The 27943-nt window shown below is 47.5% G+C and overlaps 2 protein-coding genes across 2 annotated transcripts; one reads left to right on the top strand and one right to left on the bottom strand.

The window, feature by feature from the left end:
• Nucleotides 1–94: 94 nt before the first annotated feature.
• nol7 (nucleolar protein 7) lies at nt 95–4235 on the top strand. Its single transcript, XM_056595907.1, has 8 exons — nt 95–385; nt 1046–1106; nt 1377–1432; nt 1527–1552; nt 1792–1873; nt 2683–2804; nt 3285–3359; nt 3639–4235. The coding sequence occupies exons 1-8, from the start codon at nt 261–263 to the stop codon at nt 3710–3712; spliced, it is 621 nt and encodes a 206-aa protein (XP_056451882.1). The 5' UTR covers nt 95–260; the 3' UTR covers nt 3713–4235.
• Nucleotides 2930–27943, bottom strand: ranbp9 (RAN binding protein 9). The gene is made up of 14 exons (XM_056595904.1): nt 27253–27943; nt 24690–24801; nt 18486–18538; nt 14788–14955; nt 14357–14379; nt 12744–12928; nt 11401–11513; nt 10172–10280; nt 9808–9962; nt 9210–9360; nt 8659–8777; nt 8333–8484; nt 7542–7653; nt 2930–7211 (listed from the first exon to the last, which is right to left on the bottom strand). The coding sequence occupies exons 1-14, from the start codon at nt 27482–27484 to the stop codon at nt 7081–7083; spliced, it is 1815 nt and encodes a 604-aa protein (XP_056451879.1). The 5' UTR covers nt 27485–27943; the 3' UTR covers nt 2930–7080.

Here is a 27943-nt window from a genome sequence, read left to right as displayed (position 1 = left end):
ACCACATTCGTCTCTTCCCACGAACGGGAGTAATCTATTTATACTGTCCCGTTATCTTTAAAACATGTGCGGCTGTTGTTCACCACCTCAACCACCAGGGGGCGTCCGACCGCCCCCTCCATCGCCGGAAGTACTGCGACCACACCGGGGCGGCGCGGAGTGATTACGTAGAGCCCTCCACTCACCAACACGTTGGCCAGCCAGCGTGGGACCAACAACAAAACAGTCGTTCAGGCATCGCCATCATCTAACCCCTGAACATGTCGGAGGAGTTCAGCCTGGCGCTGGACCCAAGCGAGGACGAGGCCCCGGAGGAGGTGCCGCTGGAGACGTCCCGGGCGGCGGCGCAGCGGAGCAGGGCGGCCGCCGTGGAGTCGACCCGGAGGTGAGGAGACCAACCCGGGGGAGGCCTGGGTACTGCCGATGTATTCTCCCTTGTCAGAGTCTCTATCAAGGACCTTGTCAAAAAATGCGACCTTATGTTTGTTAGCCTACTTGTAGACCAATTGCATTTGCATACATTTAGGGGATTTCTCGGACGCTTTTATCCAAAGCGAACTACGACGATTCATACACACAATCACACACGGTGTAAGGCAACAGTCAGCTCTTCAGGAGCAGTTAGGGATAGGTGCCTTGCTCAGGGACACTCGGCTAAGAGGAGCCGTGGATCGAACTAGCAACCTCCATGTTCCCCGCCGACCCTCCTGAGCTACTGTCGCCCGATTGCTTCGAACAAACGATGCTCACACTGCAGAATCACGTTATTTTACACAACTACCCACCCCATGTTCACTCGATGAATACGGGGAACATATTTTGATACTATATTATAACGTCTTAATTTGAGATTTCAGGGGTAGAGAGTATGTATTTTACACCACTACTAAACCACGAGTCAATATATTTGACATGCGCCGAACCACTAGGTAGCACAATTTTATTGGCAGAACACCTGCATGCTGGCTCACCTTCATTGAGGTATCAGTGGGGTGCTATCGTCTTTGGGAATGCAGCTTCGTGACGTCCATCTCTTCTTCCACAGGGAGAAATTACAGCTGAAGGAGAAGCGGAGGAAGAGACATGAGCTGTTCCAAGAGCAGAAGGTGTGTACGGGGAGTTGACCCTATGACCCTCCCTTGTGAATCAAGTACAGGGGTTAATTTCCCAAAAGCATAGTTGCTAACTTCCTTAGCAACCTGCCTCTTAGGGACTCAACAGTTGATAGGAAAGTGTTCCCCACAACCATTTCACCTACATAGTAAGCTCATAGTATGGAGGAAGTTATTCAACTCCATTGTACTAGCAAGGTAAGGCACCATGACTGTTTCCCAACAACATTTTATTAAACCAATGTCGTCCTACTCCGTCTGCAGAAGAGAAGACTCCTCCCTGATGACGTCTTGGAGGAAATCGAGGCAGCTCCTCCACAGTAAGAGCGCGGTGTGGTCATGATAAATGGACTAGTATTTATATTAATTAGGCTCAAATGAATCTCAAGTAACCATACTTTGATCATCTTTTAGGAAGAAGAAACCAAATGAAGATGAAGGTAACTGCTTTCCATTCTGCCAGATTGCATTTCAATCATACATTCACACCACAACATGCTGAACTTTAACCATTAAGAGAGAATACTACAAGATGAGTTATTAAAGTCTTGTCCGTTATTTGGTGGAAGCCATAGAGTTAGGGTTAGAGCTAGACTCTGTCTAACTATATGGAGAACTTCTGTTGTGCTCAGATGAATGACTAATACCGATTGTGAGTAACTCTAACCTTTCCTCCCAGGTGAAGAAGAGTCGGAGGAGGAGAGCGATGACGAAGGAGTTGGATCAGGGGAGGAGATTGACGCATCTGGGAAAATTAGGAAGTAAATATGGATTTCTCAAACTATTAATTACATGGTAATTAATTAATTACATGGTACTTGATTTGAACTTTTTTTCCTAATCTATATTTAAAAAAAGTTGCATATTATCTAATATAATATAAAGGAATAATAAGCATATGTGTTTATGTGCGCATTCTGTCAAATTGGACTCCTTCATTTAATTTAAAGGACAATTCTGCTATTTTGAACATTGAGCCCCCTTTCTGGTTTGTCTTGGATGAAATAGTTGTTAACACCGATAATTTGAATATTGGTCCTCTCTCGGCTAATTTCGAATCGCCCCAACCTGCTTCACAATGGCTGGCTATGGGCATTCACAAAACTGTCCTTAAAACCCTTAACCTTCTTTTTCAGAAATGTAAATCTCTTCGAGTGGTTAGTGGTGTTCGTTGATGTTTCTCATCAAGTATCGTAGCGAAATACAGTTTGTCGTGTTTTATTTGGCATTTTGTAAATCTGCATTATGTAAATGAAACAGAGACCGGAAACGGGTTGTAGTCTATTCGCTCGGTTCTAGCCCTACTGTTGATACGGAGAACTGAGTCAAAAGACTACAACCAACCCTCCTTGCCGTTTCCGGTGAGAAACATCAACGAACACCACTAACAACTCGATGAGTTTCACATTTCTGAAAACGAAGGTTTAGGGATGTTAACATCTCTATTTCATCCTAGACATACCAGAAAGGGGGCTCAATGTTCAAAATACCGGAATTGCCCTTTAATTTATTTTTAATTGTGTGTTCCTTAGTTCGCCAATCATCAGTTATCTTGACCTCTGTCCCTCAGCCTGCAGGGGGGCTACACAGTGAAGCTAGTCAATGAGCTAACGCTAGCGGCAGCCCAGCAGCGCGCGGCGGCGGGCTTCGTCCAGGACCGGCTCTATGGACTGGGCAGCCGCAGGACCACAAGTAGGGAGACGCTGCGCCGCCGTTTTGGCTCTTGTAACAAGTTCTTTATGACTAGTTTGGTTTGTGGGATGAATTAAGTGGCCTCTATTCAGAGAGCTGCAGTGATCCGTTTGGCCAGTGGGCCGTTACGGTGTTGCTCTTTTTTTGTGTCGTTTTGCCGTTTCAACGTCGACCCTAAAGTGACTTCAGAGGTGGGTGTGTCCACACAGACGTGTGATGGAGAGGGGAGTTTAAAGTTCAAACTGTTGGTACTACGGCCTGAAGGGAAAAGACTGGTAGTCATGCAAGCTACACTCTGTGGCAGAAGTCCTCGGACAATTATCCGTCTCAATTTGAGCGTTGCTACAACAACGGCCGGCCTCTTGACAAGAGACGCCCCAACATGGACGACCTCTACAGAGACGGCTACAATGTTAGCTAGGCCGCTAGCTGTGTTAGCTTCTCTGTTCGACCGATGTCTGAACTGATGTCGTTCTGCAGATAAGGCGATCCTGTCTCTCAAGAACAAGGGGCCCAAGAAGGCGCCGTCTGTGGAGTTTGTGAGGAAGAATTGGGGTGAGTTAACTAAACAGTAATGGCTAAATGTGTATAACAGCACCACCTGTGGCAAATGCCTGGTATTGCACACAATCACCACCGTGTTGGCACTGGTTTGAAACCACTATAAACTATCTTTAGTGGTGTACTAGTCGGTTTACTTAAGTATGAAAACTGTATGTATTTGTAAATTAGGATAACCCACCCCATTATGATTCAGAGCTTAAGCATTCAGTCATCCAGAACGTAGACGTGACAGTAACGAATGTCTGGTTACCGTGGCGATGTGTCCCTCAGCACCCAAACACAAGGCCAAGGCGGAGCGGATGAAGCAGCGCTGGCTCCACAGGAAGCAGGCAGTCTCCAGCTGAAGAGGTCAAGGGTCAGCCGGCCCAAGGTGGAAGCCTAAACGACACGTTGTACACTTGTGCTCTCCTACCCTGCCAAAAAACATCTGATCCATCCATAAGGCTGCCGTCTGATGGGACGAGTGTGGGTTGAATTGTACTTAACGGGAAAGAACCTAAAGGTGTAGAAGCATTGAGGCCCCAAGCCAGAACTAGGCACCCCTGTTGTACTGACTAGGGGATTTTTGTATAACTTCTGTATAGTTTTGAAATGTGTGATATTGACATGAAGTGGAATATAACCCTGTACAATAAACTAAACGTCTGATATTCATGAATGTTAACTTGATTTCTCCATAAACATTCACTGGATTTATTGGGTTTAAAAGGTCACTGGTGACCTTCAAAGTCATTGGAAATTAGTTTAGTTGACACACTCAAGATGAGGAAGCACGATACACTTCACTAGTTTTGATAAACGGTTGAAGATTAAATCAAATACTTGTTAAACTAAGAATTTTAAACTTTACCTGTTTTAAACAAATGCTCACTGACGGTACAAAATAAAGGTCAATGTATTGTTGGTACTTCTGTAATATCTTACAATACGGTACTTAAAAAATATATAATGGATAAGGTTAACTTTCACTATGGTGCTATTAAACAAACTAAAGACTTGTTTAAGAGCGCACTCGTTAAGTTGTGGGATCAAACATTGAGGATATGTTAAAGTTCCCTCCGAGACTTCCCCCTCCTGAATCGTTCCCCCAGCGTCAGTCAGCATCCAGACAAGCTGTCGTTTGTCATGTTTAATAGAAATCGTTTTCACCCTCACACACACATTGCACATCATGTAGCAACCGCCACGGGCCACACGGCAGGGCCTCGGCCCCGCCAGAAAGAACCACACCCAGCTGCTCACTACGGCATGCACAGGGTCCACACGCACTCAAAACACGTCTAGAAAGACTTCTAAAGCTGTGACTGCTCTCCATCCAGACCAACGAACACGAGCGCCGAGTCGTCCGACTCTGGGCCGGTCCAACACCGGGAGGAGGCCTCAGCCCGCGACCCGCCAGTACCGGGACCGGGCTATGCAGGGAGCTCTGTGTGGGCTCTGGGGTCGGACCATACTGGACTTCAGACGGGTTTCTTACTGGGATGGGGTGGAGGGGCGAGGGAAAAAAGGAGGAGGGCGGAAACGATGACAGAAGGAGAGTGGCCCGTCTAAAAAAGAATAAAGACATGCGGGAGGGAGGGACTGGGTTGTTCAGACCGGTCCTAAGCGGTCGCTGGAACCCGGGTTCAATTCATACATATCAAAACATATGGCCAACCGCTTCCTTTATTGACAGTTGGGATCTCGGCGCTCTGGACCAATCAGAGGAGAACGCAGAGGCTGGCTCCTGAGTTCTTGGTTAATAAAGGGTTAATATAAACACATATCAAAAATCTAAATCATAAAAAGGTAAAAGGTATCAGTCTGGAGGTCGGGGTGTGGCTACGTCCATAGAAGAGGAAGTTTACCCTCGCTCACACGTTCACTAACTTTCGAATCGTTTTGAAAAGGTGACATACCGCAAGGTGTGGGTGTGAACGGCTACAAGTCGTTGTGAAGATCTGCCCTTTCTGACATCACAAGTGGGCGTGTCCACCTAGATGTATTATGGATAGATGAGCAACGTTCGCTACACTCCACTGGGTAGGCGGATCTATCCAGCACACATCTAGGTGGACACGCCCACTTGTGATGTCAGAAGAGGCAGGTTTTCAAAACGGCTTGTAATAACTAATTACTCACACCTGGTGGTATAATATGTCACCCTTCAATGATCATCAATCGAAGCGATTCTTCTGGACGTTGGGCGAGTGTCCTCGTTCCACTAATACTGGGGTCTAACATGAAATGACCAGCGTGGAGGAGGTGTCCATTGGTCTGGATACATAGCTAATAGCGGGTGGATGATATTAACGGTCAACATGTACATCACAGCCATCGGTGCTAGACGGAGTGGGAGGGGGAACTTTATTACGGTTGTGACACTCGGGCGCTTAACAAATATACTGTGAATGCAAGTAACAATCTGGATAATGATAATTAGAATAAAAATAACAATATTACTCATCCGTCTGATGCCATGTCACCCCGGGGGAGAAAAACCTAAAAACAAAAGGGGGAGTAACATATCGCCCCCCCCTGGCCCCATCTCCCGCCAAAATATAACAGACGAAACAAGGTGGTGGTGGGGGGGGGGGTGAGGTCGCCCCCTGGAGGTCAGGAGTCCTCATGCATCTCACAGGTTTCCTGCCTCCCCACCCCCACCCCCACCCCCCCCCCGGGAGGCGGAGGGTCTGTGGTTCTGTCGTAGCCGTCGGCTCACGGGCACATGGCTCACGTGCACTCGGTCCGCAAAGCCTTGATGAGACGAGTGTCTGGACCGCGACAGTCCTGTGTGCTGGCTAGCCAACTTCCGTTAGCGGGCTAGCTACCATTAGCTGACCCACTGCCGTTAGCAGGCTAGCATCTGTTAGCCGGCTAGCTAACATTTGCTGACCAACTGCCGGTTAGCAGACTAGCATCTGCTAGCTGACCAACTCCTGTCAGCCACTTAGCTACGGTGCACATCTGTTAGCAGGCTAGGTAGCCAGCGATAGCAGGCTAGCACCCCTAAGGCTTACCAATCCTCGTCAGCAGGCTAGCTCCCGTTAGCCACCCTGCTCCTGTTGGCAGGCCTGTTATCGTTAGCAGGCTAGCTCCCGTTAGCTCGATGAAGTGCGTTGATGTTGCGCGTGCCTCGCTACTCAGGCGTACGTACACCTGGGGGCGGGGCTTAGCTCGACCAGAGAGGGGGGGGGGGGGGGGGGGGGGTGGCGAGCACTTATAGCGCTGCAGTCTTCATCTGGGGGTAAAAAGTGTTCTGATGTTAGCTACTCTCGGCTAGCAGCGTCTGAGCGATGTCACAGCTCTGGCTAGAGGGGAGGGGGGGGGGCTCGCAAAGAAGAGGGAATCCATTATAAGGTGTGCGTCTGTCTCTGTCTGTGTGTACGTCTGTGTGTGTCTCAGTGTGTGTGTGTGTCTCTCCGTCTGTAAGTGTGTGTGTGCATGTCTCTCTGTCAGTGTGTGTGTGTGTCTCTCTGTCCGTCAGTGTGTGTCTCTGTCGGTCAGTGCGTGTGTCTGTCTGTCAGTCAGTGTGTGTGCGTGTGTCTGTCGGTCAGTCAGGGTGTGTGCGTCTGTCAGTCAGTCAGGGTGTGTGCGTCTGTCAGTCAGTCACGGTGTGTGCGTCTGTCAGTCAGTATCTGCCTGTCTGTCTGCATCTGTCTGTTTTTGTCTGTGTGTCCGTCTCTATGTCTGTCTGTGTATGTGTGTGTGTGTGTGTGTGTTGGGGGCGGGGTTAGTGCAGGTAGTGGTCCACGGTGGCGAAGGCGCAGGAGCCGCTGCCGGAGCGCGCCATGATGGACAGACACTGGGCCGCCTGGCCCACAGCCTGGGCCAGCGGGGGCTGCTTGGGGAGGTTATGGGTCTCTGGTGGAGGGAGGGAGAGAGAGAGAGAGAGAGAGAGAGGGGGAGAGAGGGAGAGACAGGATTAGACGTGTCAAATCACGAGAATGGTCCAGTGAATGCTGCAGCCCTTATCCAGGAAACGGCCGGCACCGTAATGCTTGGGGCGATAGCGGGTCAATGTAATGGGGCGCTTACCCAAGCCCTGCCTATTATAGGACACGGTGTGGTGGAGATCTACCTAGGCCAAGTCATACTGCGCTGTAGTGGGACTTGTGGGTAGCGTGCAGTATTAAGTCACACTGCACTGTAGGCCTACCTAGTATTATAATACACACTGCCAAGTAGGCCTACCTAGTATTGCACTGTTGAGCGTGGAGCAGACAGGTTCTCTCTGGATGGAGTCCAGCTGGTATCCTACGGGGCTGGTCCAGGGGTCTGAGTAGGCCAGCAGGCTGAAGGCATCCTGCAGAGCGAGAGAGGGGAGAGAAGGGTAGGCAGAGAGACCGATGGAGCCATGTTAGTGTTTATGACCATGGCTTCACAAGCTGTTTGTGAATGGGTTGATTTGCAAAAAGTAAAAAAAAAGTCCAATCATTTTGCTCCAAGATCACACAAACACAATGGATCGAAACACCCCTTATGTTTTGTTCAACATGCGAAGAACTTTCTGATGTTAACCACTAGAGGGCAGCAAACCTACTCATGCTTTTTGGGATGTATACTTAAACCCGTTATCACATGCTTTGACATATCGCAAATCCAGATACAACTCAGCGCTGTTGCAACCAAGTTTTCAGACATACAAAATTCCCTTTAAAATCTGCAAGCAAAGGATATATATCGGCTAAAGCCGACGCCACACAGTGGATCGCTGAGGCAGTCATTGCAGTGGTCACTGACACACCGTCCACCACAGAAGAAGATTATGTCAACTACTTCCTTTCTTTAACTATTCTAAAGAACGGACAGTGAAAATCTCAATTTAACCCGCTTCTGGGAATAAAGTGGTCGTCGATTTGTGGAACCAAACGGCCGCGTTATATCACGGTTTAAGTGTAGAGCTATTATTCGAAAGGTATAATAGCTCTAGCCCTGTCTGCCTAGCAGACAGGGCTAGTCGTCAGTCAGGGGTCAAAGGTTACCTTGAGCATCTTCTTATTGGCTGAGTTCTTGCCGCACTCCCGGCGGAGGTGTTCGCTCATGCTCTGGAGCTCCCGGCCGAAGTGGATCATCCTCTCGATGGCCGCCTGGCTCCCCCCACACAGCTGCCGTTTGGACTGGCCCGACTCCACCTCTGGGACCCCAGCCAATCAGATCTCAGGGTCAGACAGAGGAATGTACCCATAGGGCCTCTCACGGGGGAGGGGAACAAATCATTCAATGTGTTCCGCACACATCAGCACATAACAGTAAGACGTGCTGGAGGATAGTAAAGCGTCTGGTTTTATGAATGAAGGTTGGTACTGACCCATGTCGGCGTCGCAGTCGGGGGTCTCCGCGGCGTGCTTGGTGCTTCCGTTCAGGAAGCCGTTGGAGAAGGAGTCTGACACGCCGTTGGTGAAGTGGTCCACCTCCATGTCCACGTCGCTGGAGGAGGAAGGACCGGTCAGTACACTGACGGACCCACGGGCTGACAAACTGGTTAGCTGACTAGTAGAAGGGCTAACTGGTCAACTGACTGGCTAGCGGCCCAACAGGTGACAGGCTGAAACATATACTATCAGACTAACGAACAGGCGAAGAGTAACAGGAACACAGACTGGCTGGTATAAGGGCTAACAAATGGTTAAAAGGGAGGCTAACTAAGAGGCTAAGCATGCAAGCTTTCTCTTTATGTAATTGCAATACAATTGTCTCCTTACTTTTTTGGCCTAAAACACAGCTTTAAGATCGGCCCTGTAACTAGCTGAAGCTCAAACACCACAGGCCACTTTCGTTAGCCAAATTAACATTCTCATGTAGCCGTTGGCGTGGCAACATGCCTGGACGTGTCCACGAGGTTGAGGGGTAGTGCCATACCTGCTGATTGGCTGAGTCCTGGTCCCGTTGAGGCTGACGTCGGACACTGGGAGGGCGGGGCTAGTGGCAGGGGGGCAGGGCTTGTGGGCGTGAGGGGAGGAGCTGTGGCTCTTGCTGGTCGTCACACCGTTACAGCAGCTGCTGTCGAACCCTGAGGGCGCAGAAGAGAGCGATCACACACCTGGGAGGGGACAGTTCACCTGGTCGACACCGTCCTATTGCAGACACTGTCGGCCTAACAGTTTAGATCGATTCGTCATTGAAAGGTCTTGAAATAGATCAGACATCAAGGTGTTGATAGAGTGCTATATCAGGCAAGTAGAAGCCAGTGGTAGCAGTGAATGATGGATCATTCTAGACTACGGTTAGGATGTGATCAATCATACTGGAGCAACTGGTCACACTGAATTTGTATAAAAAGACGATCAAACTAAATGTACTGTAGGGAAACATGATCTGATTGGCTGTACATGTGAGGTAGGGCTGCTCTGATTGGCCGTACCTGTGAGGCAGGGCTGCTCTGATTGGCCGTACCTGTGAGGCAGGGCTGCTCTGATTGGCCGTACCTGTGAGGCAGGGCTGCTCTGATTGGCCGTACCTGTGAGGTATGGTGTGGAGCTGCCGGCCTTGTGGCTGGGGCTGCTGAAGGGCCGGGGGGAGCCGGGGTAGCTGTCCTGGGACTTTGGGCTGCGGCCGCCCAGACAGCGCACCTCACTGTCCGTCCCGTTCACCATCTCAATGAACTGTCTCACCCTGGGGGGGTGGGGCAGAGGGAGAGACGGCCAATCAGAGAACAGAATAGGACTACAATGTTTGATAAACGAAATACACCAACGAAACAAACGAAATAACCAAAAAGCATTTTAGCGGAACCTTCTCTAATAACGTCAGTGGTTGTCTCGAGATAGGTCTCGTTAATAACTAAATGAGGAAGTTAACATTAAAGAGACGTAGGGCCCTACTTCAGCATGAAGAGCAGGTCGGGGTTCCTCTCCAGCAGGTTGGGGTACAGCTGCGTGGTCGTCTCGATGGCCTCGCCCATCCGGCCAGACAACACCAGCTTCTGGATCTCTGTAACACACACACACACACACACACACACACACACACACACACACACACACACACACACACACACACACACACACACACACACACACACACACACACACACACACACACACACACACACACACACACACACACACACACACACGATGAACCAATAGAAGGATAGCAGTGCTACGTTAGCTAGGGTGGATTCACACAGAGTGCTACGTTAGCTAGTCTAGACCCACACAGAACACTACATTAGCTAGATCCAAACAGAACACTACGTTAGCTAGTCTAGACCCACACAGAACGCTACATTAGCTAGTCTAGACCCACACAGAACGCTACATTAGCTAGTCTAGATCCACACAGAACACTACGTTAGCTAGTCTAGATCCACACAGAACACTACGTTAGCTAGTCTAGACCCACACAGAACGCTACATTAGCTAGTCTAGATCCAAACAGAACGCTACATTAGCTAGTCTAGATCCAAACAGAACGCTACGTTAGCTAGTCTAGATCCACACAGAACACTACGTTAGCTAGTCTAGACCCACACAGAACGCTACATTAGCTAGTCTAGATCCAAACAGAACGCTACATTAGCTAGTCTAGATCCACACAGAACGCTACATTAGCTAGTCTAGATCCACACAGAACGCTACATTAGCTAGTCTAGATCCACACAGAACACTACGTTAACTAGTCTAGATCCACACAGAACGCGACATTAGCTAGTCTGGATCCACACAGAACACTACGTTAGCTAGTCTGGATCCACACAGAACACTACGTTAGCTAGTCTAGATCCACACAGAACGCTGCCTGAGCTAGTCTAGATCCACACAGAACACTACGTTAGCTAGTCTGGATTCACACAGAACGCTGCCTTAGCTAGTCTGGATTCACACGAGGTAAACTAGTCTGATTCACATCAGGTAAACTAGTCTGGATTCGTCTGAATGCATCACAAAAATTATGTTGCATCTAAATCACACAAACATCAAGGTTTAAGCAGCAATAAAAATGAAAAAATTCCAATGCAGTGGTTAGGCTTATGCAAACCATCTGGGTTCAAACAAACAGTCTGATCCAGCTTTACATCCACATCCAGTGCGTGACGCTGGGTACTCACTCTGTCTGTTCTTTATGGAGGCCAGTTCCTCGTGCACCGCCTGGTCCGTGGATTTGGCAAAGGCTTCCGCCGTGGCACAGTAGCTGTGGTGGACCAGGTAAGACGCCACCATCCTTGGGAGACAACGCAAGGCTGAGAGGTGGAGCTTCACAGACACACGGTAAACCACTGAGGTGTGGATCTCCAGCACCCAAACTACAAACCAACCAGAGTAGTAGAACACCACCACTAACCCCTGGTTAGGTGGTAGCTAGGGGCGGCATGTGGCTCAGGGGATAGAGCGTCTTGGCTGGTAACCGGAAGGTTGCTAGTTTGATCACTGGCCGCTCCTAACCGAGTGTCGAGTTGTCCCTGAGGAAGGCAACTCACCCTGACCGCTCCCGCTAAGCTGGATGTCGCCTTGCATGGCGGACTCCGCTGTCGGTGTGTGAATGTGTGCATGAATGGGTGAATGTTAGACAGTATTGTAAAGGGCTTCGAGTGGCCGCTGGTTGGAAAAGCGCTGCGTAATTGCAGTTCATTTAACGCTCATTTGATCCGTATCGTCCTGAATCACAGGAAGGCTTTGCAGGTCTGCATTACAGGATGCATCCCTAATCTCAAATCCTACATCACAAACCTCTAAATGATACACGCCCGAGACCGACAATCTCAATTTGCATTTTGCAGTAGGTTCAATAACAAAATGACTAGGAAGGGGTGTGCGTTTGTGTTTGTGCTTGTGTGTATGCAAAGTGCTAAATGATTCATGAGGATCTAGATAAACTGCTTCATCCTGACTCCCTAGAACTCCCAGATGTTCCTTATGTGTGTGGTTAGCCAGGATTCAGTCTCTATCGTTATTCAGTGTTCTTCTTAACATGCGAAACAATACACGACACGTGATCACATTTGGATTACACCTCGTCTTTTCATGGTTGTACCTAGTTCCCTTTCCTCCAATTATTTTAATTGGTTTATAGTACCAATTAGTTTGCTTCCTTTTGCCTATTGCAGTGTCCCGTCTATAGTGATTGTTTGAGATCAAATGAATATGCCTTGACCACATCCGATTCCTGTAGGTCTCATCTTTGGAGCATATAAAGAGTTCTTAGTCCTGGTGCTGAAACTAAATGACCACTGGATCATCACTGCATCACGGTATTAGCCCCAGGACCCAGAAATCCTTGAATTACTCATCCTGAGAGCAGTTCAAGAGCTCTGAGTCATTGTGCTGGAACCATAGGGCTGAGTCCTGGAACGACCGTGCTGGAGCCTTACTTCTGGATCATGGCCTTTGGTTTGCACGCCACGACTCAGAACCCCTTGAACTTCTCCTCCCGTAACCATAGTGCCGGACTTACTTCTGGATCATGGCCTGCCACTCTCCCTCGCGCTCCCCGATGGGGAAGCGGTCGATCTGAGCCTGGATCTTGGTCCGCCACTCCCTCATGTAGTCCTCGATGTCGAAGACGAAGGGGTGCTGGCCGAAGTTGGCGTCCACCACCTCGCCGGGGGTCTGGAGCCCCACCGTGGGGTACAGGTTGGGCTGAGGGACAAACAGCACGGGGGTTAGGATTGTAACCCCCCCCCCCCAGGTACTGTCGTGATACAAGAGAGAGGGGGTGCATGGCCACATTCTAGAACTGAGCTTACTCAAGAAGTAATCACATTGAAGGTTAAACGGGTCATAACTGCTTTGTTAGATCCTGAACGACATTTGGATCTTGAGTGACAGTTGGAGGCTAAATGACAGTTGGATCCTCAGTGACAGTTGGAGGCTAAATGACAGTTGGATCCTCAGTGACATTTGGATCCTGAATGTCAAATGTCAGTTGGATCCTGATGACATCATTCCTCCAGTCCATCTCCCTGACGACATCACATGTTCTCGGCTAGGGACCACACTACTGCAGAACGTAGCTGCTCAGAACGTGACCTTCCACTCAGCGGCGATACCCCTCGGGTGTGGTCTCCTTTATCATGCATCGTCTTTAAATGTCGTGTGTCCCTCTTTAGTTTATTATCTTAAGTAGTCCATCTAAAAAGCTGGTATGTTTTCCAATCAATTAAACAAGTGATACCTCAATCAAATGACATGAATCTGGTCAGAAACGCAGCTGCTAAGGGCTTCAGCTAAGCCCCGCTCCGCACCAACAGCCCGCTAGCTCTGCTGTGATTGGCTGTGCGGGTGAGTTGAGTGATGTTGTCCTTTGTGCTAAAGAGATTAGCGCTAGTCTGATGACATCATGCTCAGCGGGACAAAGCCTACAGAACTAGATTTGAGGAAGAAGAGACGAACCCACCAGGCACTGGTGTTCAACCAGCATGGAGGGCTGATCAGCTGAAGAGAGGTGTATGTGTGTGCATGTGTAGGCGTGTGTGTGTGTGTGCGTGCATGGGCATGCGTGCGAATATGCGTGCATGTCAACACCGTCGGACCATGAATCGCTGGGTGACTGCCAAGCCCGTTTGGCTGCTCAATCGATTTGATGTTCAGCCTCAGTGACTCCCTTCCCGTCCTTATCATTGAAGCCTCTCGCTCCCTTTCATCTGGGCCTCCCTCCCCCCCCCCCCCCCCCCCCCCCCCCCCCTCCCTCGTGCATCTCCCTCTCTTGTCAGCATTTAATTCTCCCCTCACGCTTCTCCTCCCTACGAGGAGGCGAAGGCCGTTGCGATTTTGACAATTAATCCATGCATGACCTGCGTCTGGTGCGTTTGTGCGTGTTTATGTGCGTGCGTGTCCTTTCATGGCGCAACGGATGTCCTTGATATTTTGAACAAGGATGAAACGGTCCAACTGCATGGGGAGGCACCATTTTGAAGAGGCCGGTCGTGTGTACATCTCAAACCAAGGCAAGATCAACAAGATTACCTGTGGTTGTTGTGTTTTCAACCACTTGGAAGTTCAGATTAACGGTACAAACATTTTGAAATAGACAGTATACAACATGTTTTGTAGGACAAGGAAACTTACCGGCAAGTCTGTGAAGGCAATACCTGGAGACCAAAAGAGACAAAACATTAGCATCAAACCACACTCTGCCCTCACTTTGCTGCTCTGGAACCTGAGAGAACCCCCATATGTTCTGTGATCAACTAGAATGAATGGTATCTTTATTGAACCATTGAATTGTGAACGAAAAATAAATACGAATCTTACTAATCTCCAGTCAGTAACAATTCACACTGCAGAACTATAAAAACAACAAATGTACGTCTCAAACACTCACACAAATGCGTAGATATCTCAGTCATAAATAAATAATATGCAAACATGTGGCCACGTGGCCCGGTGTTTCGATTGCGACCCTCTGGTTAGATTGTGTAAAAATAAACCAATTTATTTCTGATGGCAGCCGATGGGGTTTGAGCACCCAGCTGAAGCCCGGGGGTGGCGCTGTGTACCTAGGCTGTGGCCGTTCTTGGTGTAGAAGCAGGTGTTGTTGATGAGGTTGACGCAGCAGCCAATCACGTCGCCTGTGGTGAAGGTGGGGCCGTAGGGCTGGCCGGTACCGGAGGAGCAGAAGGAGTGGCCGTCGTCGCCGTGGTAACCGTACGAGTGCTTGTCCCAACCTGAGGTGGAGGAGGAGGAGGTTAGGACCCATGATACCTGCTGATGAAGAGTAATGAGCTGGTTTCAGGGACGGCTTCGTTACAAGGAGCCGACGAACAAGCAGTCTGCCGTTAGATCCTACTACGGACCCATTTGAATGACAGAACAGTTATTTGATCCATTTCCTTGAGATCCATTTATTTTGGGCGACGTGGGAGTTTTCGTTGTAATATGACCATAATTAAATTGTATGACAAGGACAAAACATTACATTTCTACAGTACTGTAGTGATACATGGTCCATGTGTGTGTGTCCAATATTCTAAAATCCAAACTGCTCCACTAATCTGCTGAAGGATTGTAGGCCATCCTCCTGCGAGTCTCTGAATCAGCCTACCAGAAAAACATTAGTGATGGCCTCAGCATCGTCTCCGGCCACAACCACGTCCTGGACAGCTTCCGGCAAACCACAGATAAGGAGATCCACTACTGAAAGGGTTGGACTAAAGTACTCTTGTGAGCAACAGTCTATCCAAACATTCAGCGTGATCCCAGATCAAATGTACTTCGATAGAACTTGAATATGGCCTTCTGTGTTTGTATCGTCAAGTTAAATGTATCCGTTTTCCCTTAAGGTTTGTCTTCTGAGTGAGTGAGGTGCTGTGACTAGGCCTGTCGCGATAGGCAATAAATCAATTAATTGCGCGATAAATTAAAATGAGCGATAATTTTTTGCCGGCCGACATAATTTCCATTCACACTCTTTTTTTTAAATCATTGCTTTATTGGCCTAATCTGAGAAGAAATCTATGCCATAAACAGAAATATTATAGGCCTTTATTACACGGGTCTTCTCAATGCCGTGGAACGCTCCGTTCACTTGCATAGATAGTCCGGTAACTTGTCAACCCCAGCGTCTTCGTTTGCTAAGCAACGTCAACGTCTTTGGACGTTTCCTGCTGAAGGACTATTTCTCTGCTGATCAACACTACGAATGCTGCTAACGAATAAATTGTAAAAAGACACAACATGTGAAGTTATTTTTTCGTCTTGGCAAGTAGCCTTGTAATAAGCGGGATGATGTAGTATAGAACGTCGCCGGTCATTATCTAAAATAAGCCCCTTCAGGGTGAAGCAAGACACCTCCGCTGCGCGTCGGTCGCCTGTTCGTCCTGTCGGGGCTTATTTTCCCGATAGTGACCGGCGTTCTATGCATTATATATATTTATATATATATTTAGCAGGGTAGGCCTAAGTAACAAATGTCGGGTTGAAATCGGGCTCCGGCTCATAATTACAGGGCTCAACGAGTAAACCCCCTCGTGAAGTGTCAGTAGCCACGTTTACATGGACACATCTTTTCGGCATAGATTTCTATGCGGAACAGAAAATGATCAAGTATACGCCTCATTCGGAATACAATTATCTGTTCGGCATAGATTCTATGCCGAATAGAAGAGGTGGTGTAGTCCGTTTTAATCGCCATGTATACACTTATTCTGAATAGATTGGGGTTTAACTTAGAGCAGCCGCAGTAGTTCGCAATTGGTCCACTGAGCTCCGTCGGTACTTTTAAGCACACCGAACTTGCTGTCAAGGAAAGTGAATTTATTGCCTGATTCACGTCTTTGTTATCACTCCGTAAAAGCAGTCCGGTAAGCGTGTCCGGTTGCTAAGCGACGGGACATGGGTGTTTATTAATGACGTGTTCGCGTATCGTAGTGTCCGCGCGCGTCCGAGGTAACGTTAAAATACTTCTTAACTTAGAGAGATGGCAGCTGCAGTAGTTCGCAAATGGACCTTCGAGGATTCCTGGTCACTAAATTCCCATAAGACCACTCTCTCCCACCAGTCTTGGCTGCAGACTCACATCCAAATTCCTCTTGTTTGCGGCGGAGCTTAAGGTAAATATAAAGATCTGACGAGAAATTGACGTTGCTGCGTTGTCCTCCTTCTTAATTGAAGGAGCAGGCAGAGAAAAGCTCTCTCCTGCTGTGCTTTCATTAAAATCAAATTTAAAATCCCCGATAGTGATAAGACATCCATTATGTAACCGCCGGTCCAGAGATGTGTCAGGTGTGCGCGAGAGACAGAACGGACACTTTTGTTACTGCCATGTATACACTAGCCTACATTTGGAACACATTTTAGGAACAGATCTATTCCGCATAGAAATCTATGCGGATCAGATGTGCCATGTAAACGCGGCTACTAACTTGTTGCATTGTCTGTGTGGGAGGCAGAGTCCTGGCGCAATCGTGTTGACATCCTTTTTATTTAGTGTTTCAATTTTATTTATTGTTTTTGGTGGTGTTTGGTTTTTATTCAAGAGCATTTTTTGTTAATAATAGATTGTTTTTGGTTGTTTTGTTAATTTATTCTGGATATTTTAAATGTCTTCCAGACGTCCAGTTCCAGTGTTCTTTAAAAATAAAGGTTTATTGATCTTCGAAAGGGTGTACTTTATCATTATATTAGTTGAAAAACGGCAATATTATCGCTTATCGCAATAATTTCTGGGGCAATTAATCGCCCAGAAAAATTTGTTATCGTGACAGGCCTAGCTGTGACACCAGAAACCTTTCAGGCTTGTCTGACAACAAAGTGTTATCGTATAGTTCTTATTCTGATGGACACATTAACACATGCCATCATTGATATAGGCTCGTATCCAAAGGCTCCACCCATGGAGACGTGACTCAGGACCTCCGGGAGTGTTTATCAGTGTGGTGTGGGGCCCAAGTCGGCTGAGAGCAGCACAGGGGATCTCTCCGGCGCTGTGGTGCGGTGATCTGGCTCTGAGCCGGCTGTTATCAGTGCACTGAGAGGCTGGGGTGGGGGAGAGGCTGGGGTGGGGGGGGTGAGGGGGGAGTGAGTGGGTCTCGCCCAGCCCGCCACCCGGGGCCGTCAGCTGGGGTGGAGACTGGGAGAGGCCCCCCGGGAGGTCTGATAACCACAGCAGAGAGCAGGAGGCTCCATGATCCAAATGGTTCTCATCCGGGTGGTGACTAAGCCTCTGAGGAGGCTTAGTTAACCCTCTGACCCCCCTCTCTGAGGAGGCTTAGTTAACCCTCTGACCACCCTCTCTGAGGTGGCTTGGTTAACCCTCTGACCCCCTCTCTGAGGAGGCTTGGTTAACCCTCTGACCCCCCTCTCTGAGGAGGCTTAGTTAACCCTCTGACCCCCCTCTCTGAGGTGGCTTGGTTAACCCTCTGACCCCCCTCTCTGAGGAGGCTTGGTTAACCCTCTGACCCCCCTCTCTGAAGAGGCTTGGTTAACCCTCTGACCCCCTCTCTGAGGTGGCTTGGTTAACCCTCTAACCCCCTCTCTGAGGAGGCTTGGTTGACCCTCTGCATGATGCCCCATCTACCAGGACATGGAGGACTGCAGGGTGAGTCTGTGAGCACAGACCCCAGGATCACTGCTCTACCTGCCCTCTCTCACAGAGTACATGCCTGTACCTGGGGCAGGAAGGAGTTTTTATGCAACGAGACGGACACACACACACACACGCACACAGACAAGGATGCACACACTAACACACACTCACCAGGAAGTCTGTTCATGTTGACCCCTTGTGCAGAGAGGCCGATGCCCATGTACCTGTGGAACACAAACAGCACAACCTTGTTAGGAACAATTGTTATGACCGTAAACCGAAGCACCCTCATCAGGAACCCCGTGTTATGAACGTCCTCACACCGCCTTCTTCGTTAGCACCCCCCCCCCCGCGCGCGCTCCGGTCGCTACAAACGCCTTAAAGGAGGGTGTCGTGTTTAAGGACAAACACTGTAGTCGTTCAGCCATTGAAATCTACTACACCCAAATATGTCGGCAGAATTTAGCTAAGCGCTCGACACGAGCGAGGATCCAAATATAGGATACAAGATGATAATTATACTCGCTCTACAATGGATAACACAATACAATATCAAGTAATTAGATGGTATACTGCTGATTAGGACGAGAGATGGTGATGGACAATGGGGTATTAATGGCAGCCAGTTAATTAATCCAATCAGTATTCATGACACGTCTGCTTAACGACTGTCTGGCCGTAACTATAGTCAGACCTAGAAGCAGGTGTTTGAACATGTCATAACATGTTAGGCCATGTTATAACATGTTATGACCAGATGGAGGCATACCTCCGTCACGTCTCCAGGCCAGGCCTCGGCTCTCTGGACCAGACACTGATTTATGACATCCCATAATATTTCCCTGTATCCTCCATGTGCACAGCTCCCCGAGACACTGGAGGAGCCCGGGGAGAGCTGAGCGGGGGACCCTGAAGCGACGCAGCACCCCTGGGTGACAGAGTGGCTCAACGGCAGGACTCGACCGTGTCTGGGTGTGTGGAAACATCTGGCGAGGTTCACAGCACATCCCATGTTATGGTTGGGGTTTATTTTTAGCTCCAGTGTTGAATTAATGGACTATTTATGGACTTACAGATTCCTGGAGCTATTGTGCGCTCGGTCCGATGCTTATTGTTGGTAATGCGGGTCTGTTTACGAAGGGACGCCCACACTATGACTGTTCTGGGCCTCACTTGTAATTCTCTCTGGATAAAACCGGTTCTCAAGGAGATCTCGTTTGACAGGTCGCCACAGTCTCAATCAAATCCAAAACGACATTGTTTTACTGGATGGAGCAGTTTTAATCATCTGACGATTTTCCTTAATATGCAAGTCACATGTGTAATGTATCCAATAATTAAGGTAATGTGTCCCGTCTAGGGTAATGTGTCACATGATGTAGGGTAATGTGTCACATGATGTAGGGTAATGCGTCCCATGATGTAGGGTAATGCGTCACATGATGTAGGGTAATGCGTCCCATGATGTAGGGCAGTGGTTCTCAAACTTTTTACCATGAGTACCACCTTAGAAATGATTTGGCTCTCCAAGTACCACTGGAACTAAAATAAAGTGCGTAGGCCTATCCTATAACTACATAGAGTTTACACAGAAGGCATTAATATTAATAACACGATTTATTATTCACATAACTTGACTTGACTGAAGCAACCAACTGTCTATAACTCATGTATTGTATTTAAACACTTGCAACGGGATAATACTAACAATTGAACAACTGCCTCAATAGGGCTACCCAGCAAATGGGGATATCATCTGGCATATAACATACCAGTCAATCTAGTGAGGTTATTAACAAGTATACTGCATTAAAGCATTCAGAGCACTGAATATAAATTTTAACAACTGCAGTCAACCAATCATGTGAGGTAAATTGTACTGCATCAAAACATTCAAAGAATTGAACATGAATATTTAAATACTGGAGTCACACAATCCTGTTATAAGTAATCATGCGCAGCAAAGAGAGAAATCATGTGTACTGCGATAACACTGTAATCAAACTATCATGAGTAAGAACAAGTGTATCATAGAAAAACAACGTATTCAGTATTAAAAAATACTGCAGTAAGTGCCATAAGGTCAGAATATAAACTATGTTTAGGTTTGAAGGAGAATGTACTCAGGCACACATTGAAAATTAGGCCTATCATGCTTAGTGGGAGGGGTGTGATGTCTGGGTCGATTGAGGTTAGCTTTAGCCTCAGACTTGGTTCAGTATCCAACCTGCTTCCAGCACGCAAGTTGAGGGGGGATGGCATCCCCCTTTGGAATTAAAATGATCAAAATCATCCCCCTTCTGAAACAGCCATCCCCCCTTCCCATCCCCTGTTATTTTATCAATTAATGTGGAAATATTACCGCTATTTCATTATAGCGGTTTCCTTTTCAATTCGGCGCAAGCAACGTTACTTTTCCCAGGGACAGATTTGACAGAGATACTGCATTCTCGGGCAGTATGCTATTGCGCAAGCACGCAGGCGTACTTGCGCAATAGTGCCTTCCCGAGCTCTCATTCCACACCGTACGAAACTGACACTGGTAGCAAGCGGTCTCTGCATCTCAGACATCGCTTCCGCAGGCAACTCTGTCCACTTTTCTCCGACTAAACGAAAAACTAAAACGAAACAAGTAGCCTAACCATTGCAAATAATTTAAAGATGCAAATAAAACGGCAGCAAATGGACTATGGATTACGCGTTGTGATCTTCTCTACACGGCCGGGATTACGGCTGCGTAGCCGACATAGCCGACACACTTGGTTGCTGCGGGTCTGCTTTCCCGAACTCACCGTTGTGTTTCAGGAGCATATGTTGCCGCCTAGTAGCCTACTTGTAGTAGCTACTCTGGTAGCTCGATTTCGCTTGGCATATTTTACATTTCACCTTATGATCTCCTATTTCTTTAAAGTAGGCCTATTTCAATTCTTCGCTGCGCTTTGCTTTAACCGCCATCTATTAACTTTTTGAATTCTGGCGTGCCTGCACACGGCACGGAACGCGCCACACAGAAATGGATACATTTAATTTGCTTTGTGCCCACGGCATGCGTTAGTGGCGCCGCACAGAAAATTGATACATTTGCTTCAGAAAACTTTGTTTGTTTGTGTGAATGCAAACTCGAGTTTGCCTGTCCACCAACCGAGTTCATTTGTAACGAGTAGTACTCGAGTTATCGATTCCCCAGATATCAGAAACGGTTGCTTCAACTTCAAAAAATTGCTTCAAAAAATCGTTCATACTCCGCGTACCACTAGAGGGCGCTCGCGTACCACCAGTGGTACGCGTACCACAGATTGAGAACGGCTGATGTAGGGTAATGCGTCCCATGATGTAGGGTAATGCGTCCCATGATGTAGGGCATTGTGCCACATGTAGGTTAATGTGTCCCATGATGTAGGAAAATGTGTCTCATGTAGAGTAATGTGTCACATGTAGGGTAATTTGTCACATATAGGTTAATGTGTCACATGTAGGGCAATACGTCCCATGATGTAGGGTAATGCGTCCTAAGATGTAGGGTAATGCATCCCATGATGTAGGGCAGGGGTCAGCAACCTTTTCCCCATGCAGTGCCAGTTTGACATTTTCTCGTTAATGAGTGTGCCTTAAGCAACAATATATTAAAAATTAAGCTGAATTATGAATTACACAGCGACCAAAAACATTTCCAGAAGACGTGGAATTGTATTATTTCCATATAGTCCACAATCATGCATCAACATTTTAAATGTTTTTTTGGTTGTTATATTTGCAACATTTATATTATAATTACATATGTCCCATCTTAAAACACTATTTTCAGAAATATATTTGCACTGTGAGATATGTAAAAAACGAGAATATATGAGAATGTTGGAAACATCCACATCAATATCTTTAAGACATGTACAGCTTTGCAAAACCATGTCAAGGCGATGCATACAGGCCACTTGCAACAATATTTTAAATATTTACTTCTCTATTACTCATTGCATAGGTTTAAAAACTATTAATTGATCCCATTTCAGAACACTGCTTTCTGTAACTAATTTAAACATATTTGCACTGGGAAGAGATGCCCGAAACAGACTAAAGTGCAAAAAAAGAAAATCGGTAGTAATGATCGTGCTGCCGCATTGTGCAGTGACATTTTTTAACAATAATAATATAAAAATAAGATTTTGATATATATATTTTTTAAGAGTGCCAATGATTATGCCTCCCCGTGCCAGTGGTGGCACGCGTGCCTAGGGTTGCCGACCCCTGATCTAGAGTTATGCATCCCATGGAGTGTAAAGTGTCATGTTGTGTAACGTTTTCTTGTAGTGGATCAGGTAAAGTCATACACACACACACATCGTTAACATGAACGTTGGGTCAACATGGTCCCCATCAACAGGTGACCAATGAACCTCCAGCAGACTTTAAAGACGTACCCTGAGGCCAGCAGGGCAGGAGAGTGTTGGGCCCCTCAAAATGGAGCCCTCAACTATTCAGAACTGAAATCCAGAGCCAATCAAACTAACTAATCTAATCATAATGGGGGGGGGGGGGGGGGCAGGGGGTTGATGTACACCCTCTTGGGACCCCCCATACCTAGCCCCCCCCCCTACCCTGTTCGATGAGGATGTAAGTCAGAGGAAGGTCACGGCGACCATTAGGAAGAATACACAGTCATGATATCGTCAAGGCTACATTAGAGACGCAATACGCCACCTCCATCTTAATTCTGAAGATGGTGCCCATTAATGACATGGCCACACAATTGGGCGTATCAACCAGGCCCTGCAACACCCTAGTGGGATGGGACCATTGGCCCTGCATCACCCTAGTGGGATGGGACCATTGGCCCTGCAAATCACCTGATTCAGCCATTTCTAAATCTACCCTCAACTGACATCACACATGGGCGTGTTCAGAGATGTATGATGGATTGCTGGATGTACTGACCAATCAGCAACCACAACTGGTGTTGAAGTAGGGTGCCTTTAAACCGTAATGTGACAGAGCTGTCATTGGACCACAAACATAGTCCTGTCAAACCTTATTGGAACAGGCCTGTCATTGGACCAGCCAACCTAGTCCTATAAACCGTATTGGAACAGGGGCTGTCATTGGCCAGCCAACCTAGTCCCATAAACCGTATTGGAACAGGGGCTGTCATTGGCCAGCCAACCTAGTCCTATAAACCGTATTGGAACAGGGGTTGTCATTGGCCAGCCAACCTAGTCCCATTAACCGTATTGGAACAGGGGCTGTCATTGGAACAGTCAACCTAGTCCTATAAACCGTATTGGAACAGGGCCTGTCATTGGCCAGCCAACCTAGTCCTATAAACTGTATTGGAACAGGGCCTGTCATTGGAACAGCCAACCTAGTCCTATAAACTGTATTGGAACAGGGCCTGTCATTGGAACAGCCAACCTAGTCCTGTAAACCTTATTGGAACAGGGCCTGTCATTGGCCAGCCAACCTAGTCCTGTAGACCTTATTGGAACAGGGCCTGTCAGTGGACCAGCAAACCTAGTCCTGCAAAACCGTTATGAAACAAGGCCTTATCATTGGACAAGCAAACCATAATGGAACAGGGCCTGTCATTGGACCAGCAAATCATATTGGAACAGGGCCCGTCAATGGACCAGCAAACCATATAGAAACAGGTCCCACTCAACTATATGTTGTCCACAGGTTGTAGAAGGTTTTGTGGAAGGTTACAGAAGCCCGGGGAATGTCTCTACTGGCCAATCACACCCTAGATGATTGACCCTCGTTGATTGATTTGTTGATTGATTGGTTGTCTAGCGACATAGTGCTTAAGGTGCAGACGGGTCAATCAAACACCAAGCCTGTTGGGTTGTGGAGGTTGTCGTGGTAACGGTGACGACCGGACCAGGCGCAGGCGTGTGAAGCTTGGTTGGAATGTATGGTCTGACCTCGGCAAGTGGACATTTTCTTTTCAGAAACTCCTATTATTGTTTTACCTTGATTACCTGGTTGAACTTATCTACTGGAAGTTGCCCAGTCAAACGATTAATAATTTTGTCAGATGAACAGTACCAATGGAAAAGGCAAGTCATTAGAAGTGTGTGCATGCTATCATTAATGACCGCAAGATTGTGCTGAGCCATTCAATGGCTCCCGGTAGGCATGGCGGATACAAACTAGCAACCGTCCCATCCTGTGTTGGCTGGATAAAGCAACGACCCTCAGGTATGTTGGTCTCACCTGGAAGACATCCCTTGGTGGATATTTCCAAGACGACATGAGTACTGCGGTTTAGTCTAAACACCGATGACACTGACCCACTACCATAAAAAAACATGGGAAACATGAGAAATAGGAACCAAGGTGGACGCCCGTTTCCTCTAACACTCTCTCTCTGTGTGTGCTTACCCATCTCGCCCTTTGCTGATGATCTTGACCTCAAAGTAGTAGACCCCGCAGGCTGCTGGGATTGGATGGGTGGCCCGCACGGAGGCAGCGTCTTTGGGGGTCTTACCATGACCTGGAGTGGGAGAGGGAAAAGGTATAGTTAAACTTAATCGTTTGGGATCACGATATAAGCCTCTTTCAGGGTCTTACCTAGACCTGCATGGGGAGGTCAGAGAGTGACAAGATGTAGTTAATTTAGTTTAGATAGTTATTCAAATTGTGATCATGAGATTAGTGACTTTGGCCGTTTTACCAAAGACGCAAATCTCATGATCCCAACTAACATGATGTAGTGAAACTAGTTAAGATCATGATATTAGCATATTTGGGGGTCTTACTTTGACCCACAGAGGAGAGAGAGCGACATGGTCAAATTCTAATAATAATAATAATAATAATAATAAAATAATAATAATAATAATAGGTAAGCGTTATATAAGGGGGGATCATACTTCCTACCGTTTAGGATGTGACCAGGTCTAGTTACAAGAGTCATAATAGTACCACTCTTTTTAGACATGGTTAAGTCTGGTCTATTAGTAATAACAATGTAGTCTAGGTATCTTCAGTTGTATTAGTTATGATTGTGTGGTCTCCTTATATTAATGACCATGTAGACTACTTATATTACATTAAGTTATCAGTGATGCCTGTGCAGTCAAGTTGTATCAAGTTGTACTAGTCATGATTATTTGATCTCATTATACAAGTTATATTGTGACGTTTTAGTCTAGTTATCCATTAGGTATGTAGTCTAGTTACATCAAGTTATGACAGTGTTATCTGGTTACATTAATTTTGAGAGTGGGGTCTAGTTATACATTAGTTATCACAGTGTGGTCTTGTTAAGATATGACCCATTAGTTTAGTTATATTATCTCTCTCTTTATATATTAAGTTGTATTATTTTTTAACCGGTAGTCTAGTTATGACAGTGGTCTAGTTATTTTAGTTCTGATAGTACAGTCTAGTTATAGATGTTATGACAGGGAGGGGGTCAAGTTATACATAAGTTAGGACAGTATGTTCTAGTTGTATTATGATGTTTGGTCTGGATATAACTATTATTTATGTCAGTGTGGTATGGGTATACCAAGTATGAATTTGGTTTGTATATAGAATCTAGATATATAAATATAGATAGAAGTTATGACAGTGTGGTCTAGTTATATTAATTATGATAGTGTGGTCAAGTTATATAGTTACATCAGTGTGGTCTAGTAGTTACATGTGTCAGAGCAACTAGTCCTCACTGTTCCCAATAACCATTCAATATATCTAATACATCTTGCAAGAAATGATCACAATGAATCGTATCTGACAATGTTAATAAAACAATGTTCCATTCATCAAAGCAGGAGTAGGGGACCATCTTGGATAACTCGACAAAGGATTTGCAAATAAAACCAGGATATGATTTCTCGCTAATGCGTCCTCCTATTGTGTCCCAGTGATTTAATGGCTCGGTCGGGCCCAGCTACCCGAACCCGTCCGGGTTTCAGTAGAACATAGTCAGTGGATGACTGTTCTACATAACAGAATCGACAGCAGAACGCCAACTAATGTGATTGGCACAACAAACAGTTGAACAACGGCTGCATTTTATTTCAGTAACACTGGTTTTCCGTGTGACCCGAGACATGTACAAGGAGTAGTCAGGTGAGGCGTCGCTGCATTGTGGAACATTGTGTGTGCGTGTGTGGAGGGCCAGACGCAAGCCTAGCACACCCAGCCCCGTCACACCTCGATTTACCCTCGCCTGGTCTCCGAGGCCCGCATCCAAACCCCGTGTGATCAGCCTGGCTGGTCTCGTAGTCCCACCGCCCTCACGACGACCAGCCTGAATGTCAAATATGACACTGAGTAATAGCATCGCATTGTGCCATTCTGCCCTGCTCACAACTGGGGACTGGCGTTACGACACCTAATCCTTCACAGGGCCGTTCTTATATCCTTGTCATCCAAATAAAACGGGATGTTATAAATAAATGCACCCCAACAGTGACATGAGGAGTACACAGCTCGACTGAGAGTGTTGCCAAACCAAACAGACCAGTCCTAGCTCGCAGAGTTGCATAATTATGTCATCCTGCGACGGAGTCAAATGTGTGCACCAGGCGATCTGGAGAAAACAGAGATAAAGAACCAGACCGCGTCTGCACTACGTTGTGGTGTCCGAGGACCGGGGTCAGGACGACCCGGTCCCGGTCCTGATCGCTGTGCTCTGGGGGGAAAGAGTCGCCAGCTGGCCTTTTTTTTTTTTTTTTTTGCAAAATGTCCTCTTGTCTTGTTGTTGTTCAAGCAAGTAGCCTAGCCTACTTTGTTTTTAGCCACAGTTGCATCAGGCTAACATGCTAACATGCTAACCTGCAAAGCTGACGGGTTAGCGTTAGCTCGCCGCTACGGGCTAGCGTTAGCTCGCCGCTAAGCCGCAGCAGGCTGACGTAGCGCCGGAGCAGAGCTAGCGCTAGCCCGCTCCGGGAACCGGGGAGCTTCGGGGAGCCGGGGGTCCGCCACGGCGTACCTTTATAGTGCACACGGAGGTTGTTCTGAGAGAGGCCGATGTAGCTGAACTTGTCCTTGGGGCTCCACGACCGAGGCAGCGGGGTCTCGGTCTCGTTGACGGCGGGGTAGAGCCGTCGGAGCCGCTGCTGGAGCTCCTTCTCCTGCTCGTGGAGAGCAGAGTCCCCGTGAACGACAACCGACATGAGGAACCCGCAGCCCCCCGCGGCGGTTGATGGCTGTCCGCCGGACATGACTACCAGGCGACGGCTACGAATAGATCGTGGCTTGTCAGCAACAAGCCAGCGCCGCTTGTGTCCGTCAGGATCAAGTTTTATTTAGGAGGGGGGAGGGAGGAGGGAGAGCAGAGCTAATACGCTAGCACGCTAGGCTAACAGGCTCCGCCGTCCGCTAGCGCTGAGGTAGCTTTCAAGGCTATCGCCAGTTAACTCGCCAGGGTAGTGCTAGCTTTTAGCAACCCCCAGCGAAAACAAGCGATCGTGGCTCAAATTGCTCGGTTGACATCGGCTGACACGACGCCTCGTTGGTCGCGTCCGAAGCAGACAGCGTAGCGGTCACTATATTAACGGGAAACTAGAGCGGGTGTCGACGTTTTGAGACGGATCAGTTGGTCCACATTCGCAGGGAAGTGAGAGCGACGTCGGCCGGATGGCTCGGCAGGGTACTGGAGCTCGGGTAACCTCGGTCTTTTG

This window comes from Gadus chalcogrammus, chromosome 8 (assembly GCF_026213295.1).
Source record: "Gadus chalcogrammus isolate NIFS_2021 chromosome 8, NIFS_Gcha_1.0, whole genome shotgun sequence".
NCBI lineage: Eukaryota > Metazoa > Chordata > Actinopteri > Gadiformes > Gadidae > Gadus > Gadus chalcogrammus.
Note: the sequence above shows the minus strand (reverse complement) of the source record. Positions and strands in the feature narration are given on the sequence as shown.